Raw genomic sequence first — 18,965 nt, 5'->3', positions numbered from 1 at the left:
GGAAAACCGTGATAAAGATACGGCGGTTCTGCCTGCCCCAGCCCAGGGTTCCATTTTGTCATAGGGTGCTGGCAGATTACGGGCCTCCCATTGCTGCTGCCAGGCCCGTAATCTGCCATGGGCCCCCGTACCGCCTCCTCATGCTGCTGCCAGGTCCACAGTGTCTCATGGGTCCCTGTACGGCCTCCCATTGCTGCTGTCTCCATCGCCACACTCTGCCATGTGCCACTTTCAGGTCTCCTCACACTGCTGCTGGGTTCCATTTTGTCATAGGGTGCTGGCAGATTACGGGCCTCCCATTGCTGCTGCCAGGCCCCTAATCTGCCATGGGCCCCTGTACCGCCTCCTCATGCTGCTGCCAGGTCCACAGTGTGTCATGGGTCCCTGTACGGCCTCCCATTGCTGCTGTCTCCATCGCCACACTCTGCCATGTGCCACTTTCAGGTCTCCTTACACTGCTGCTGGGTTCCATTTTGTCATAGGGTGCTGGCAGATTACGGGCCTCCCATTGCTGCTGCCAGGCCCGTAATCTGCCATGGGCCCCTGTACCGCCTCCTCATGCTGCTGCCAGGTCCACAGTGTGTCATGGGTCCCTGTACGGCCTCCCATTGCTGCTGTCTCCATCGCCACACTCTGCCATGTGCCACTTTCAGGTCTCCTCACACTGCTGGTGGGTTCCATTTTGTCATAGGGTGCTGTATGGCCTCCCATTGCTGCTGCCAGGCCCGTAATCTGCCATGGGCCCCCGTACCGCCTCCTCATGCTGCTGCCAGGTCCACAGTGTGTCATGGGTCCCTGTACAGCCTCCCATTGCTGCTGTCTCCATCGCCACACTCTGCCATGTGCCACTTTCAGGTCTCCTCACACTGCTGCTGGGTTCCATTTTGTCATAGGGTGCTGGCAGATTACGGGCCTCCCATTGCTGCTGCCAGGCCCCTAATCTGCCATGGGCCCCTGTACCGCCTCCTCATGCTGCTGCCAGGTCCACAGTGTGTCATGGGTCCCTGTACGGCCTCCCATTGCTGCTGTCTCCATCGCCACACTCTGCCATGTGCCACTTTCAGGTCTCCTCACACTGCTGCTGGGTTCCATTTTGTCATAGGGTGCTGGCAGATTACGGGCCTCCCATTGCTGCTGCCAGGCCCGTAATCTGCCATGGGCCCCTGTACCGCCTCCTCATGCTGCTGCCAGGTCCACAGTGTGTCATGGGTCCCTGTACGGCCTCCCATTGCTGCTGTCTCCATCGCCACACTCTGCCATGTGCCACTTTCACGTCTCCTCACACTGCTGCTGGGTTCCATTTTGTCATAAGGTGCTGGCAGATTACGGGCCTCCCATTGCTGCTGCCAGGCCCCTAATCTGCCATGGGCCCCTGTACCGCCTCCTCATGCTGCTGCCAGGTCCACAGTGTGCCATGGGTCCCTGTACGGCCTCCCATTGCTGCTGCCAGGCCCGTAATCTGCCATGGGCCCCCGTACCGACTCCTCATGCTTCTGCCAGGCCCGTAATCTGTCATGGGCCCCTGTACCGCCTCCTCATGCTGCTGCCAGGTCCAGAGTGTGTCATGGGTCCCTGTACCGCCTCCTCATGCTGCTGCCAGGCCCGTAATCTGCCATGGGCCCCCGTACCGACTCCTCATGCTGCTGCCAGGCCCGTAATCTGTCATGGGCCCCTGTACCGCCTCCTCATGCTGCTGCAAGGTCCAGAGTGTGTCATGGGTCCCTGTACCGCCTCCTCATGCTGCTGCCAGGTCCAGAGTGTGTCATGGGTCCCTGTACGGCCTCCCATTGCTGCTGCCAGGAGGCAGCAGGGTCGCAGCAGTGTCAGTGGAGGCAAACGGCCACGGAGTAGATCACCAGCTCCACTGCAGCCTACCACCACGGCCAGTAGTGGTGCCGGTGTGCACGGAGGAAGTAGCAGTCAGCCAGTGAGGAGTAGCGGGGGCAAAGTTTCCTACTCGGTGGTGTGGCAATTTTTCGTCAAGCCGCCCGAGGAAGTAAACGTAGCCGTATGTCGACTATGTGGCCAGAAAGTCAAGCGTGGCCAGGGGGCCCATGTTGGGACTACAGCGTTGCGTCAGCATATGCAGCGTCACCATTCGGTGGCCTGGGAAAACCGTGATAAAGATACGGCGGTTCTGCCTGCCCCAGTCCAGGGTTCCATTTTGTCATAGGGTGCTGGCAGATTACGGGCCTCCCATTGCTGCTGCCAGGCCCGTAATCTGCCATGGGCCCCCGTACCGCCTCCTCATGCTGCTGCCAGGCCCGTAATCTGTCATGGGCCCCTGTACCGCCTCCTCATGCTCCTGCCAGGTCCACAGTGTGTCATGGGTCCCTGTACGGCCTCCCATTGCTGCTGTCTCCATCGCCACACTCTGCCATGTGCCACTTTCAGGTCTCCTCACACTGCTGGTGGGTTCCATTTTGTCATAGGGTGCTGGCAGATTACGGGCCTCCCATTGCTGCTGCCAGGCCCGTAATCTGCCATGGGCCCCTGTACCGCCTCCTCATGCTGCTGCCAGGTCCAGAGTGTGTCATGGGTCCCTGTACGGCCTCCCATTGCTGCTGCCAGGCCCGTAATCTGCCATGGGCCCCCGTACCGACTCCTCATGCTGCTGCCAGGCCCGTAATCTGTCATGGGCCCCTGTACCGCCTCCTCATGCTGCTGCCAGGTCCAGAGTGTGTCATGGGTCCCTGTACGGCCTCCCATTGCTGCTGCCAGGCCCGTAATCTGCCATGGGCCCCCGTACCGACTCCTCATGCTGCTGCCAGGCCCGTAATCTGTCATGGGCCCCTGTACCGCCTCCTCATGCTGCTGCCAGGTCCAGAGTGTGTCATGGGCCCCCGTACCGACTCCTCATGCTGCTGCCAGGCCCGTAATCTGTCATGGGCCCCTGTACCGCCTCCTCATGCTGCTGCCAGGTCCAGAGTGTGTCATGGGTCCCTGTACGGCCTCCCATTGCTGCTGCCAGGCCCGTAATCTGCCATGGGCCCCCGTACCGACTCCTCATGCTGCTGCCAGGCCCATAATCTGTCATGGGCCCCTGTACCGCCTCCTCATGCTGCTGCCAGGTCCAGAGTGTGTCATGGGCCCCCGTACCGACTCCTCATGCTGCTGCCAGGCCCGTAATCTGTCATGGGCCCCTGTACCGCCTCCTCATGCTGCTGCCAGGTCCAGAGTGTGTCATGGGTCCCTGTACGGCCTCCCATTGCTGCTGCCAGGCCCGTAATCTGCCATGGGCCCCCGTACCGACTCCTCATGCTGCTGCCAGGCCCGTAATCTTTCATGGGCTCCTGTACCGCCTCCTCATGCTGCTGCCAGGTCCAGAGTGTGTCATGGGTCCCTGTACGGCCTCCCATTGCTGCTGCCAGGCCCGTAATCTGCCATGGGCCCCCGTACCGACTCCTCATGCTGCTGCCAGGCCCGTAATCTGTCATGGGCCCCTGTACCGCCTCCTCATGCAGCTGCCAGGTCCAGAGTGTGTCATGGGTCCCTGTACGGCCTCCCATTGCTGCTGTCTCCATCGCCACACTCTGCCATGTGCCACTTTCAGGTCTCCTCACACTGCTGGTGGGTTCCATTTTGTCATAGGGTGCTGTATGGCCTCCCATTGCTGCTGCCTCCACCGCCACACTGTGGCTCCACACTCTGGTTTTGGCCCCGTGACTGCCCAAATGAGTGAAGTGTGCGGTGATTCTAAGATCGACGGCACTCATCTGCATGTCATACTGACTGACAGTATTATTTCTCTTCCCCAGCAGACTCCAAGGGCATTTAAATTAAAGGTACAGTGTTCTGCACTAATATAAAGGCTCTCTGAAGCCTAGAAACACCCTTTTATAAGTTAAATTCGCAGCGAATTTATTCGACTCGAATCAAATTTTTTCCACGAATTCGCCGAATCAGTCAAATCGAATTTTTGAATAATTCGCTCATCTCTAGTATCCACCAATACCTACCAAATCTTGAGGTCCTCACTAGTTTCCTCTTCTGCTCTGGGTTTTGATGTTGATTTTCATGTGTATGCTCGTGATTATGTATTGTAATTGTAAAACCATGATGGCAGTGGTCGCTCAGGATCATGGAGAACATATAAGGCCAGTAGCCTATTTTTCAAAAGTAGTGCCAAGTCTGGTGCAGGGCATGCCGGCATGTCTAAGAGCCCTGGCCACCTGTGCCATGGCGGTAGAGGACTCAATGATTGTGACTCTGGGACATAAAGCCATCCTTCACACTGCTCATCATGTACTGCATATCCTTAAGAACCTTACTACGCAGCACATGACAGCATAAAGGGCAAGTGGTTATGAAGTGATTTTGACATCAGCTGCTAATTTGGAAGTAAAATATGCAGGTTCTAATTCAGATCTCTTAGCTATGTTAAATTGTTTGCTAGGGATAAAGGGTGAAACTGATAATCCACCAGAGGAACATGGCTGTGTTCAGGTAAAGGACACCACTCTCAGAATAGATATGCAACAAAAGGGTTGATATTAGATACAAATGATCTAATGCCGAAAGGAGGTATACCAGGACTCCCATGTCACAGTGCACAGTTCTATGGCATAGAACATTGGGGTTGGCAGGTAGTGAGAGATGAAATACAGAAAAGATTTTTTGCAAAGGAAGTCATCCCTCGATGAGGATGTCTGGTAAGTATAAAATTGGACAAAGGACCAACATTTACCTCAAAGGTTACACACGAGGTAACCAAACTGATGAGTATTGACTGGAAGTTCCACATACCCTACCATCTACAGAGTTCTGCTCAGGTAGAAAAGGCAAATAGGACCCTGAAGGAGAAACTAAGGATGGTAACAGGTGGGACATTTAAGGGATGGGAGGTGTCTCTGCCAGCTGTTCTGGCTGAGATGAGGATGACATCTAATAAAGTCACCAAATTTTCCTTTTTGAAATTTTTATGGGCAGGCCATTCCCCACCCCCTAGACAAGAGGTCCTTTGCTGGTTATGCCAGGTGATTTAGATATATCCAGGAATTGATTAGGGTATCGAATGGTGTATACGGTGATGTCTCTCTTTTGTTTTCTTTTTTTCCACAGATAATCCAACCCACCCGTACAAGCCAGGAGATTGGGTAGTGGCTAAGGAACTTCACAGACACAAGACCACAGATCCGCCATACAGGAAACCTACCATAGTGATGGCTGTGATGAGAACTGCAGTTCTGACTGCTGATTCCAACTTCTGGATCCCAGAACCACCAAAGAACCAATGGAACAAGAAAAGGAGACAGAACTATAGACAGCCTCCAATTTTCAGGATGCTGCTTCATCCAGAGACAGCCTGGAAGAATTTTCTTTTGATCGGGTTATCTCTCAGTGATAACCTTTTCAGTGGCTTACTGGGCTAGCTACTGCTACTATCACCAAGGAGAATGGCCACCAATCTATGGCCACAACAGTAAGACTGAATGACACTGAACTAATAAAAAAAGAGCAGAACAGATCATTGGCTATAAATATGTCACTATTGAAATTTAAGTATAGGTATGCCAAGCTCTCAGGAATTGAGAGTTGTTGGGTTTGCAGTATGCTTCACCCTGAAACCGTGAACATTCTTTTGTATGCTGCACCAAAAAATGTGACATCAATGTTTATTGGTAATCTGAATATCATCCTTAGAAATGTTACTACAAGGCCTAAATTTGAAGTGTTGGGAGTTATGACGGAACCTGAATGGTGTTTTCATTTAGGCAACTAATCAAATGAATGAAAGAATGTTTGTAGTAAGTCTAAATTTAATGTCACTGGGAAGTTACCCGAGGATGGTAACTTTGTACAAGTAAATACCACTAAGAATAGATAACAAAAAACAAAAGAAACATAACTACAGGTATTTTTTTTAATGTTGAATTTGAATGTTGTATTGAGGAAACAGGTGCTCATGAATGAAATGAAAATAGAACAAATGGGTACATCATTGACCGAGTTGTGTGAGTCTACTACTGACTATGAGTGTTGTACATGGATATATAACACATCTGCTGAGATCCCAGACTGCTATGAAGTCATTGAGAATCATAGAGCCCAGGTAAATGTTTTACAAGCTTGATGGTTTAAGAAAGTAGGACAGGGCTACAGACTTAGGTTGAATCCTTGCAAGGGGGGGTTTAAGGGGAGGGCAGAAACATTTGGTGGTAAGGGTTAGTTCCTCTTTAGGCCACAGTAGCAAATGGCAACAATGAAAGGTGCCCCTTGATAAATGTGGGCCACTTGCAAGAGAAGCAGTGATATGGCTTGACCTGCAGAGGGCAGACACAGCAGTAGGCTCTTGTAACTGGATTATGTTGAAAGTGTGTTTGCTAATAGGCCGGGTGAACTAGGCCTCAACATGTGTAACTTGTGAACAATGTCAGTAACTAGGTAGAGAATGGCCAGCTTAAACAATGTCAGTGACAACTCAAATGGCTTGAGAATGGGACTCTCTCACTTGTGGCATCATTCAGGTAACTGTCGGTCTGTCTGTAGATGGGGGCCCCCAGCGGTTCTGCAGGTCCTTCTTTAGAGATCGCTCCTGATAGCAGCACTCCGTATCACTGACCAACAGGGTGGTCCTCCAGACTCGTCAGTGATGTCAGCGGTCAGTGATTCCTCCCCTATCCTCCACTCTCTTTCTCTGCGGCCTGGTGCGGTCCTCTCTTCCTCTGCGGCCCGGTGCGGTCCTCCACTACTCTGCACAGCCTTCTCCTCACACCCTTCTCCCAGCTCTGCCAGCTGGACTCCAATCTTCAGAGTGGGTATGATCAAAATTTAGACTTTTTTAAGCTGTATAATGTATGTGTTTTTTGTATAAAATTTTCATGTGTCTTGATTGTAATCTGCGTGTATATTGTTTCAGCAGTCTTATATTGAGATCCAAACTCCTGATGAAATGGGGTTTTACCCGCAAAATGCGTCAACCTTTTATACATTGATCTCAAGACTAGATGAACAGCTACTTTGGATGGCTAACATACCTATGTGTTTTAAATAGTTTTTATGGCCATGTTGTGTCAGACATGGAATAAAGTGTTAATATTTTATATATAATTTGTATTCCTTGTTTATATCATACCTTTGGCAGTATACAAAAAATTCCATCTTCGTATAGCCTTTAGTAAATCAACCCCTAGGTGCGAGCAAGCCCCAAGTTTATGATATGTAACAAAGGATCAGAAACATTTGTCCATGCAACAAGTAAAAAATTTCCTGGTACAGTATATTTTCATCACATCAACCATCTCTTGCCCTTAGGACTGAGCTACTTAGGCATAAGACTAATTTGTCTTACCTTTAACATATTTGACAGTCATGCTATCGCTTTGGACACTGTCATTCAGGCTATTGTAGACCACACAGCTGGCAGTGGTTGTTGATCCATCACAACTGACAGGCACATTTGTGGAATAACAATTTGAATTTGGTTCTGCAAGTAAATATACAGTGTAAGAAAATGAGACACTTCTATGCAAAAGTGCATTAACACTAAGGAGAAAAATGTATTTTTTTATGGAAAACAAAGTGTGATGTTAACATAGGAGTAGTTGTTATGTCATGATGTGATATTACGGAAGGGTGCTGGCAACAATCTTTAATTATATACGTGGTTTAAAGTGTATGTCCAACACAAGGCCTCTATCAGAGCCTTTTTCATTCAGTTATTTTCCAAACAGAAAAAAGTCCAGGATGAGATGATTTCTGCCAAATTTAAGGATTATGATGTCCTAGTCACGCAACACGCTGTTTCAAATGAAGACTAGCTTCTTTGATTTATATGTACTTCCCTGTCTGGGATTGCTTGTATGTTTAACTGCTTCCCGACCGCCCTATAGCAGAAATACTGCTACAGGGTGGCACGGGTGTGCTAAATCACGTATATATGTGATTTTGCATTTCTGGGTAGGGGGCGTGCGCCCTACCTCTGCCGCCATTCGCAGCTGCGGCTGTCAATCACAAGGTCTCGGCCGGTGATTGCAGAGCATCACTGATGGGGAGGAAAACTGTTTGTAAACAAACCAGTTCTCCTCCCTGTCAACTCGTGCATACTGCTTCGGATGGCTGTGTGAAGATTAGTTAGGTATAACCTTGTTTGATGTGCATTTCAAACCGACAGGTAGAGCAGAGACACTGCAGAAAAACATGTCGCACACATCAGTATGACATTTATACTTACCACGTGTGGGCGAGTTGTCATTTGTGAAGATTATACGGTAACTAGAGAAATCAGAGTCAGTTACACAGCATGATAATTTTGTCCGTTGGTTATCACATCTTGTTAGAACTGTTGTTAAAGGGGAAACAGATATCGCTTCTTTTTTAGGCAAAGGTACAATATTCACTGTAACGCTGGCAGATGTGAAAAGACTCCCCTGACGGACAATACAAAAGTAGGTGCCTGTAGAGAGCAAAACAGAAAACAGGTCAGGTTTTGTACCTCACATGTCCCACAATAGACAGAGCAGATCATTTGGTAAAGCATTTACAACACTCTTCTGGTGGTGGGGCCCCTTCAAAACAGGCCAGCTTTTTGACAGCTTTGATAAAGGGTTAGTTCACCTTTAGCCTGCACAGTAGAGTTTTCTGTGCAGATTTGCACCCTGTTCATGGGAACTGCTGCGGGTGTGTATATTAACCCCTTCACGCCTAAGGGTAAAATAAGTCTTAATGCCTAAGCACAATTTTCCAACGTTGACATGTGTTAGTAAAACCATGCATCTCATCACAACTACTTTGTACATCCAGGTGAATTATACCTTGTTTTTTTCAGGACAAATTGGGCTTTCCTTTGGTGGTAAATGGTAATGGATATCTCCTGATTTTTTTTTATTATCAAAGGAAAATTGGCACAAAATAGTAAAAATAAACTTTTTTAAATTTAGCTGTGTGTTTCTTGTTACTACCATAACCTACCACCAAAGAACAACCCAAAATACATTTTTCAGCTCTTGACGATTGCAGCGATACCATAAACAGTATGTGTGCTGTGCCTTTTTTTCTCCACACATAGTGTTGTGTGTTCTTCCCAAACAACTCAATCTTGGTTTCATCTGTCCACAGTATATTTTGCCAGTAGTGCTGTGGAACATCCAGGTGCTCTTTTGCAAACTTTAAACGTGCTGCAATATTCTTTTTGGACAGCAATGGCTTCCTCTGTGGTGTCCTCCCATGTACTCCATTCTTGTTTAATGTTTTCCTTATTGTAGATGTGTCAGCAAAAATGTTAGCATGTGCCAGAGATTTCTGTAGGTCTTTAGCTGACACTCTGGGATTCTTCTTTACCTCATGCAGCATTCTGCGCTGTGCTCTTGCAGTCATTTTTACAGGACAACCACTCCTAGGGAGAGTAGCAACAGTGCTAAACTTTCCCTATTTGTAGACAGTCTGTCTTACCGTGGACACATGAACATCAAGGCTTTTGGAGATACTTTTGTAACCCTTTCCAGCTTCATGCAAGTCAACAATTCTTGATGGTAGGTCTTCTGAGAGCTCTTTTCTGCGAGGCATGGTTCACATCAGACAGTGCTTCTTGAAACCAGTAAACCCAAAACAGGTGTGTGTTTTTTAAGGGCAGGACAGATGTCAGCAACACATCCAATATCATCACACTGATTGGAGTCAAGGTTGGCTCACTCCTGGCTCCAATTAGCTCTGGGAGAGGTCATTAAGCTAGGGCCTCACATACTTTTTCCTCCCTGCACTGTGAATGTTTACATGTTATGTGCAATTAAACCATGGCAACATCTAATGTTTGTGTAGTATTATGTTCAGCAGACTGTGTTATTCTATTGTTGTGACTTAGATGACGTTCAGAGCACATTTTATGCCCAATTCATGCAAAACTCCACGTAATCCCAAGGGGTTCACATACTTTTTCTTGCAACTGTATTTCCCTCATGAACATGCAAATCAGTGCATAATTTGTTAGACATGCATTTCTTTTGAATCTTTTGTTGCTATTCTGTCTCTTAGTGTTACAATATACCTACTATTCGATTTTTTAGACTGATCATTTCTTTGTGAGTTGGAAAACATTCAAAATCAGCAGGGGATTAAATACTTATTTCTTTCACTGTACAGACACCCCTTATCTGTATAGGCATTTTTTTTGTAAAGGTGACCTAACCCTTTAAAGTTTCTGACATATGAGACAGATTCAGGTAGTTCTTAGTACCACCAGGTTCTTAGAGCCTGTTGCTATGGCTGCAACAGATTAAAAAAGAATTACCACCAGTTCATTGATTAGGAAACTGGTGGTAACTAAAGTGTTAGTTCAGCTTTACCAAACAAACTTCCCATGAGGGGCATCTGTAGATAAAAACACACTGTGCAGCTTTGACCAAAGTTGGATAACACCCTTGCTACAGGTTTAGGCCATCTATATTCCATCTTGAAGCCTGACTGGAAAACTCCTAGGAAGTTGCTAAGAGAGGAGAGGTCTAGCTCTTAGTGTTCACAGCCACCATCACAGGAGTGAGCTCTCAAACACTCATCTCAGAGCTACTGCATCAGGGGACAGAAAATGCATGTGAGGAGGTTTGAATCAGAGAAAGAGCTCGCTTTTGTGATGGTGAAGGTGATCAGTTATATTGTGTCCTCACTGCTTCCTTCGCCCCTCTATGGCACCCACCACCTCCTCCTATTACTCCACTCTCCCACTGACCCGAACACCTCCACTAGTAGTTTCACACGCTCCTGCACATCCCGCTCCCATGCCACCTTTCTCACCCTTCTCCTCCTCCTAGCCGCGGGGGACATCTCCCCGAATCCTGGCCCTCCACCACCTCCCTCACCCGCACAACACCCTCCCACCTCCACGTCCTACTGCAACCCCCGCAACTTAGTATCTGTCCCCCTGCTCCCTAAAATCTCCCCCCCGTTTTCATGTGCACTCCTGAACGCCGTTCGGTGTGCAACAAGCTTACCGCCATCCACGACCTCTTTGTTTCCCGCTCCCTCAACCTCCTAGCGATCACGGAAACCTGACTCCAGCCCACTGACTCTACCTCCCCTGCTGCACTCTCCTATGGAGGTCTCACCTGGACCCACTCACCCTGGATGACTTCTCCTCCTGGCTACCCTTCTTCCTCTCCTCTGAGCTACCCACCATCATCCTTGGGGATTTCAACATCCCTGTCAACCTCGACAACCCGGACACATCCCGTCTCCTCCACTTAACCTCCTCCTTTACACTTGCACAGTGCATACAATCCACCACCCACTCCGACGGTAATATCCTTGATCTCATCTTCTGCATTCGCTGCGCTCCCCACAACCTCACTAGCACCCCCTTCCCTCTCTCTGACAACAACCTGATTACCTTCTCTATCTCCTCGTCCTCCAACACCTACCCCTCCAAATGTCACACTACTACCAGCCGTAACCTCCGCAACCTTAACCCTGCCTCCCTCCACTCTGCAGCTGATCAACTCCACGACCGCATCCTCCCCCTGTCCTGCCCCGACTTCGCTATGACCGCCTACAACAATGCGCTCTCAACAGCCCTTGACTCACTAGCGCCTTTAACCACACGCAACATCAGACCTCGACCGCTCCAGCCCTGGCAGACTGATCACACCAAAACCCTCAAACGACAAAGTCGTGCCCTGGAGCGACTATGGCGCAAAACCAAATCCCAACAAGCCTTCACCCGCTACAAATCTGCCTTCCGCACCTACACCTCCTCCCTCCATGCTGCCAAACAGGCCTACTTCTTGACCCTCATCAAGGCCCTCTCCTCCAATCCTCGCCGACTCTTCTCTGCCTTCAACTCTCTACTCTCTCCACCCCCACCTCCACCCAGCACCTCACTCACTGCCCTTGAGATTGCCAATCACTTCAAAAACAAGATTGACACAATTCGCAAGGACATTGCCGCAACTCACACGCCCTCTCAACCCGTCCCCTCTCACACAGCTACCCCCTTATCCCCCCTCCCCCTCAACATAACCCGCAGGGACTTCGTCGCTGCTCAAACTCTCTCCAACCCCCTTCACCCTCACTCAGCTACCCCCTCATCACCCCTCTCCCACGGCCCCACCACTGCTCTGACCTCCTCTTCCACCCCACCCTTCATTCCTCATACTGAAGCTCCCCCCACACTCCGCACCTTTGACCTTACTACCATCGAGGAAGTCTCCAAGATCCTCTCTGATGCCCACCTCACCACCTGCCCCCTTGACCCTATCCCCTCACAACTCCTACGACCTTCCTCCTCCTCCATCCTACGCTCCCTCACCCACATCTTCAATCTCTCCCTCTCCTCAGGCACTTTCCCCTCCCCTCTGAAACATGCACACATCACCCCCATACTTAAAAAGCCCTCCCTGGACCCCAATAACCCGAACAACCTCAGACCCATCTCCCTGCTCCCATTTACATCTAAACTCCTCGAGCGCCTAGTCTACACCCGCCTATGCTCTCACCTCAACGACAACAACCTCCTCGATCCCCTACAGTCCGGCTTCCGTCCCCTACACTCCACCGAAACTGCCTTACTCAAACTCTCCAACGACCTGCTAACCGCCAAAGCTAATGGCCACTATTCAGTGCTCCTACTCCTTGACCTCTCTGCGGCCTTCGACACAGTCGACCACCCCCTCCTCCTCCTCAAAAAACTACACTCCCTCGGCCTCAGAGATTCTGCTCTCTCCTGGCTCTCATCCTACCTGTCACAACGCTCCTTCAGCGTTACCTATAATGCTACCACCTCCCCCTCACTCCCCCTCTCTGTTGGGGTCCCTCAAGGCTCTGTCCTCGGGCCCCTTCTCTTCTCCATCTATACCTCCTCCCTTGGCCAACTCATACACTCTCACGGCTTCAACTACCACCTCTATGCCGACGACACACAAATCTATCTCTCAACCCCCCACCTCACCCCCTTGGTCTCAGCCCGAATCACACACCTACTGAGCGACATATCAGACTGGATGTCGCTCCACTTCCTTAAATTGAACCTCTCCAAAACCGAGTTTCTTGTCTTCCCCCCAGCCTGGACACCACCCCCCATTGATTTCTCCATCACATCCAACAACGCTACCATCAAACCCGCCCTGCAGGCCAGAGTACTTGGTGTCATTCTGGACTCCAACCTATCCTTTCAACCCCAAGTCCAATCTTTAACAAACTCGTGCAGACTCCACCTCCGCAACATCGCCAAAATCCGCACGTTCCTAACCCCAGAAACCACTAAACAGCTCATCCACTCCCTCATCATGTCACGACTCGATTACTGGAACTCTCTCCTCACTGGCCTGCCTCGCCGCTGGCTATCCCCGCTTCAGTCGATCCTGAATACGGCTGCCAGACTCATTCACCTTTCCAGCCGCTCTGTCTCCGCCACCCCCCTCTGCCAATCCCTCCACTGGCTTCCAATTGCGCAACGGATCAAATTCAAAATCCTAACGCTGACGTACAAAGCTGTCCACCATACTGCCCCAAACTACATCACTGACCTAATATCCAAGTACTGCCCAGCACGCACACTCCGCTCCTCACAAGACCTCCTTCTCTCTAGTTCCCTGGTCTCCTCCTCCCATGCCCGCCTCCAGGACTTCTCCAGGGTGTCACCCATCCTCTGGAACTCCCTGCCCCAACCCATCAGATTATCACCTACTCTCCTCTCCTTTAGGCGCACCCTGAAAACCCATCTCTTCAGGGAAGCCTACCCCACCCCCTGCTAACTTGCCGACCTCCTCCACTCTGCCTACCACTCCATCCCCCACAGCTATCTCCTCCTGTACCACTATCACCTCCCTCCTAGATTGTAAGCTCGAAAGAGCAGGGCCCTCGATCCCCTCATGTTTTGCATTGTATTGGTATTGTTCTGTCACATGTTCTGTCCCCCTTTGTAATGTACAGCGCTGAGCGAACTATTGGCGCTTTATAAATACTGTATAATAATAATAATAATAATAATCAGTAAGAGCTAGGCATCTCTTAGGAACATCTTTAGCAATGTGCAAGTTTTCCAGTCATGTGGGACGTACTGTAATGGCCTACACCTTTCTCAAGAAAACTTTTCAACTGTGGTCAAAGTGGCACTGTTTGGTTTTATCTACAGAATACCCTTATCTGCATAGGCAATTTGTTTGGTGAAAGTGTACTATGCTTTTGAGACCAACTCTGAGCTGGTGTATAGAGAGACAGCAGTGCTCACAGTGGGTCATGTATTTGCTGGGAAGCTGCCATAAATATTGCAGCCTTCTTCACAGGGCTCAGGGTTGGTATGACACTGGCGCCCACTGGCATCTTAGCAACCAGCAACTCATCCTTGGGCCCATTCAGCTGCCAGAGCTCTGATGAAGAAGGGATGCCCTTCGAAACACGTCAGATGTACTGAGTATCTACCCCCATGATGGGATCCGCGCTGGTTCTTTATCTTTCAGGTCCCTTTGAGGACCTATATGCCTGATTTTATTCGCTGTTTGTGAGTATTATTTAATAATTAATAAACTTTGGTTACTGAGGTAATGCGCAAGGTTGGTGCGCTTTTCGTTTTTGTTTTGATTTGCCCATTCAGCTGCCAGCCAGGATATTCCCCAGCCGATAGCTGAATGTAAACAATAGGTGAGGATAATAGCTGATGTTATTACCCATATATGGCAATTGCCATACTTGGACAATGACAGGAGTCATCTGGATGGGCTGGGGATGAGTTGGCTGCATGGCCAACAGCATCCTAGCAACTATTGACATAGGACTCAGATGTCAAACTGCATTACTTTAACTAACAATTGTGCGGTCATGCAATGCTGCACCTTAATGAACTGTATGCCATTTTTCCCCACAAATATAGCTTTCTTTTGGTGGTATTTGATCGCCTCTGCATTTGTTATTTTTGAGCTATAAACAAAAAAAAGACAGATAAAAACAATATTTTGGACTTTTTGCTAATAAACATGTCCAGTAAAAAATTTTAAAAATCAAATTTCGTCATACATTTAGGCCAAAATGTATTCTGCTACATGTCTTTGCTAAACAAATCCCAATATGTGTAAATTAATTGATTTGTGTGAAAGTTATAGCGTTTACAAATGGCAGTATAGATACTGGAATTTTTTTTTTTTTACTAGTAATGGCAGCGATCTGCTATGCAGAGCCATACAAAGCAGTGTGCAGAAGCTGACAGGGGAGAGAACATTATTGTTTACATACAGGTCTCTCCCCCTTTGGAGATACTCGTTGATCACCAGGTGCCGGCGAGTAATCAACGGCCAGGACCGGTGATTGACAGCCAAGGCCGTGAATGGCGCGGCCCCTACCCGGAACTGCAAAATCACGTATATATATATATATATATATATATATATATGTGTGAATGTGCGCACCCGTGCCGCCCTGTAGCAGTATTTCTGCAACAGGGCGGCGCGGAACCGGTTAAGTTATATAGGCTGTTTATTTGCAAGGAAAGGGAATTAGGCAAAATCTCATTTTGCAAAAGATACCCAATAACATGTAAGGAAAATAAAAAACAATTTATTTTTCCTTGCACATGATTGGATGATGGAAATTTACCTCATTCACTAAGTTCTGGGGAAAATTCTTGTGCAAAGTGAATAGCTTATTTTCCTTCTGTAAATTATTATTATTATTATACAGTATTTATATAGCACCAAAAGGTTTGCTCAGCACTGTACATTATAGTGGGGGACAGTACATGAGAAAATACAGTAACAAAACAATACACAAGGGGTTCGAGGGCCCTGCTCTTTCGAGCTTACAATCTAGGAGGGAGGGGATGGTGGTACAGGAGGAAGTGGCTGTGGGGAATGGAGTGGTAGGAGGAGTGGAGATCGGCTGTTAGGTGAGGGTGGGGTAGGCTTCCCTGAAGAGATGGGTTTTCAGGGTGCACCTGAAGGTGAGGAGGGTAGGTGACAGTCTGATGGATTTGGGTAGAGAGTTCCAGAGGATGGGGGAAGTCCTGGAGAAGTCCTGCAGTCGGGCGTGGGAGGAGGAGACCAGGGAGCTAGAAAGTAAGAGGTCTTGTGAGGAGCGAAGAGTACGGGTTGGGTGGTATTTGGGTATGAGGTCGGTGAGGTAGTTTGGGGCAGCATTATGAATGGCTTTGTATGTCAATGTTAGTAGTTTGAATTTAATGCGTTGAGCAATCGGAAACCAGTGGAGGGAATGACAGAGGGGGGTGGCAGAAGTGGAGCGGTTGGTAAGGTGGATGAGTCTGGCCGCTGAGTTCAGGATAGACTGAAGCGGGGATAGCCTGTGTTGGGGTAGGTCAGTGAGAAGGGAGTTGCAGTAGTCCAGGTGTAAGGGAGTGAACAAGTTGTTTAGTAATGTCTGGGGTTAGGAACGTACGAATCTTGGAGATGTTGCGGAGGTGGAGCCTGCATGAATTTGCCAGCGATTGGACATGGGGTTGGAAGGATAGCTGTGAGTCTAGGGTGACACCTAGGACTTTGGCTTGCGGGGTGGGATTGATGGTGGCGTTGTTGGTCGTGATGGAGAGGATGGGGGGGCGCGGGCTGGGGGGAAAACTAGGAGCTCGGTTTTGGAAAGGTTCAATTCGAGGAAATGAAGCGACATCCAGTCTGATATGTCGTTCAGTAGGTGGGTGATACGGGCGGAGACTGAAGGGGTGAGATGAGGGGTGGAGAGGTAAATTTGCGTGTCATCGGCGTAGAGGTGATAGTTGAAGCCGTGGGAGTGTATCAGTTTGCCGAGGGAGGAGGTGTAGATGGAGAAAAGAAGGGGCCCGAGGACAGAGCCTTGGGGGACCCCAACGGAGAGGGGGAGAGAGGGGGAGGTGGTGGCATTATAGGTAACACTGAAGGAGCGTTGGGATAGATAGGAGGAAAGTCAGGAGAGAGCAGAGTCTCTGATGCCAAGGGAGTGTAGTTTATTAAGGAGGAGGGGGTGGTCAACTGTGTAGAAGGCCGCGGAGAGGTCGAGGAGTAGGAGGACTGAGTAGTGGCCATTAGCTTTGGCGGTTAGCACGTCATTAGTGATTTTGAGTAGGGCGGTTTCGGTGGAGTGTAGGGGACGGAAGCCCCTACACTCAACCCCAGTGAACCTTCACAGGTTTGGCTTTAGGCATGCTTGTCTTTAGATAGAAGTCTATACTAAAACTAAATAAAAGATGTAAATTCATAGGAGAAGCTATGATTTTTTTTTCTTGTTCATTTTTTAATGGGAAAGAACAATCTTCACATTAAGGGTAAAAGAATACTGGGGTTGATTTACTAAAAAAGTGGTCTGTCCACTTTGGAAAGTGAGTGGCCTAATAAATAAAGTGAAGCTGCATTCACTTAGAACACTTTTGTTTGTACATGACAGTATGATTAAGGGGAACACAGCTCGGCCTTATTCACTAAGCATGAATAGTCTCTATGGCCTTAATAAACCAAGCCCAATGAGCACATTGCATATATTTAATCAGCTAATAAAATATGAAATAGACTACTTTATGTAACAAATATAAATGGTCATTTTACTCACCAGACCAGGCTGTTGATGCACTACTTGTGGATAAATATGCGTTATTGGATACAATATTACTGAGGGTGTTTTTTGCCCAGGATATAGTATTGCCTTCAATGTTGGTTATACAATCAATTTGCAGACTTTTGCCAGTTGATTTACTATATGATGATAGGATACTGATGGTGGCTGTGGGAGACAGAAACAAAATCTGATGTAATACAGAAAGAGTTAAGGCCATCTTGTGTCATAATTAAAGTATAGACTAAACCCAAGAACAAAAAGGTAACATGTTGCAGTTTGACAGTCTTTAGATGCAGTGCCTGCATTAGTTTTCTTTTTGGGCTCATGTACACGGGGCGTTTGGAAAACTCTTCTGAACGATGGAAACGGACTGCTGGAAAACGTAGGTTAAAAATTGTCAGTTTAGCCACATTTGCATACAACATTTATGCGCATTTATGTGTGTTTGCGTTTAGAAGTGTTTTTAAAAGATACCCTCAGGAGACCTTCCCAAATGCCCAGAATGCACTGAAAAACAGTAAAAAAATAACTATTTCAGATATTTTGAGAGGAAGAGAGAGAGCAGAAGCAGAGAGAGCTGTATGTGTTGAGATGACCTGTCTTTTCTGGTTGTATTCACTATGGATCCCATCATGAGTATAATGCGGCACGTTCTACCATTTTTTCCTTCACGCAAAACCTGGAACTGACTGCGCTGGTGTACCGGGACCATTTGAATACATGGAAAATGCTTTGCATGCATTTCTGATGATGAAAAATGGCTCTGGACAGCATTCGGATATGGAACAGTTAACAAACGCTTCTAAACGCAAACGCTTATAAACACGGTTAACCACGTTTTCAAACGTTTACAAGCATTTGGCGTTTGAAACGCTGGTAAAATCTACTCCTGAAAGCAAGTTTGGTTCGTTCAAAAAAAAGACTGTAATCTCAACTGCCTGTAAACGACTGTGTGTACATAGACACATAGGAAAACATTAGGGAGAGTTCAGGGGCTGCTGAAAAAACGCTCAACAGCTTCTGAACATCTGTTTAGGAGCTGCAGTGTACATGAACCCTTTCAGGCCAAGTATATTTTCTGAAAGTACACTTGTTTCATTTTGATCCTGCCAGAAATCCAATGTGATTGTAAGTCCCTGTAAGTTCTGAACTGAACAGTTTTCCCAGTTTTCTTCTCTGGACTACAGAACACCTCCTCCAGTGATATGAAAATGAGGGGGGTGTATGCAATTCAAATCAGTAGAGCAGTCTAGGATAACAACACTGCTTCTGTATAGAAACTGTATGATGAGTTAACATTGTCACTCTAGGACAGGAAGTATGTTACTCGCCAGGTCACTGGGTGAAAATAAGGTCCCATGTACACGGGACACTTCTGAATGATAGAAACTGACTGCTGGAAAACGTAGGTTAAAAATTGTCTGTTTAGCCGCATTTGCATACTGCGTTTATACGCGTTTATGAGCATTTGAGTTTAGAAGCTTTTTTTATAGATAACCTCAGGAGACCTT

The 18,965-nt window shown here is 48.0% G+C and overlaps 1 protein-coding gene across 2 annotated transcripts in view; it reads right to left on the bottom strand.

The window, feature by feature from the left end:
- LOC149447648 (adhesion G protein-coupled receptor F5-like) overlaps positions 1-18,965 on the bottom strand; it is a 123,498-nt gene that overhangs the window by 69,693 nt on the left and 34,840 nt on the right. The window contains exons 7-10 of one of the 2 annotated variants that reach the window (XM_089652273.1): positions 17,449-17,619; positions 8,170-8,395; positions 8,017-8,021; positions 7,292-7,426 (exon numbers count right to left, since the gene is read on the bottom strand). In XM_089652273.1, the coding sequence (XP_089508399.1) occupies positions 7,292-7,426; positions 8,017-8,021; positions 8,170-8,395; positions 17,449-17,619 (537 nt within the window). Of the gene's footprint in view, positions 1-7,291; positions 7,427-8,016; positions 8,022-8,169; positions 8,396-17,448; positions 17,620-18,965 lie in introns of those variants that run through there. The other variant, XR_016305842.1, reaches the window with a different exon arrangement.

The sequence above is a fragment of the Staurois parvus genome, unplaced genomic scaffold (genome assembly GCF_062004578.1).
Source record: "Staurois parvus isolate SC_StPar_1 unplaced genomic scaffold, SC_StPar_1.0 ptg000678l, whole genome shotgun sequence".
NCBI lineage: Eukaryota > Metazoa > Chordata > Amphibia > Anura > Ranidae > Staurois > Staurois parvus.
This window is presented reverse-complemented; position numbering and strand designations above follow the sequence as displayed.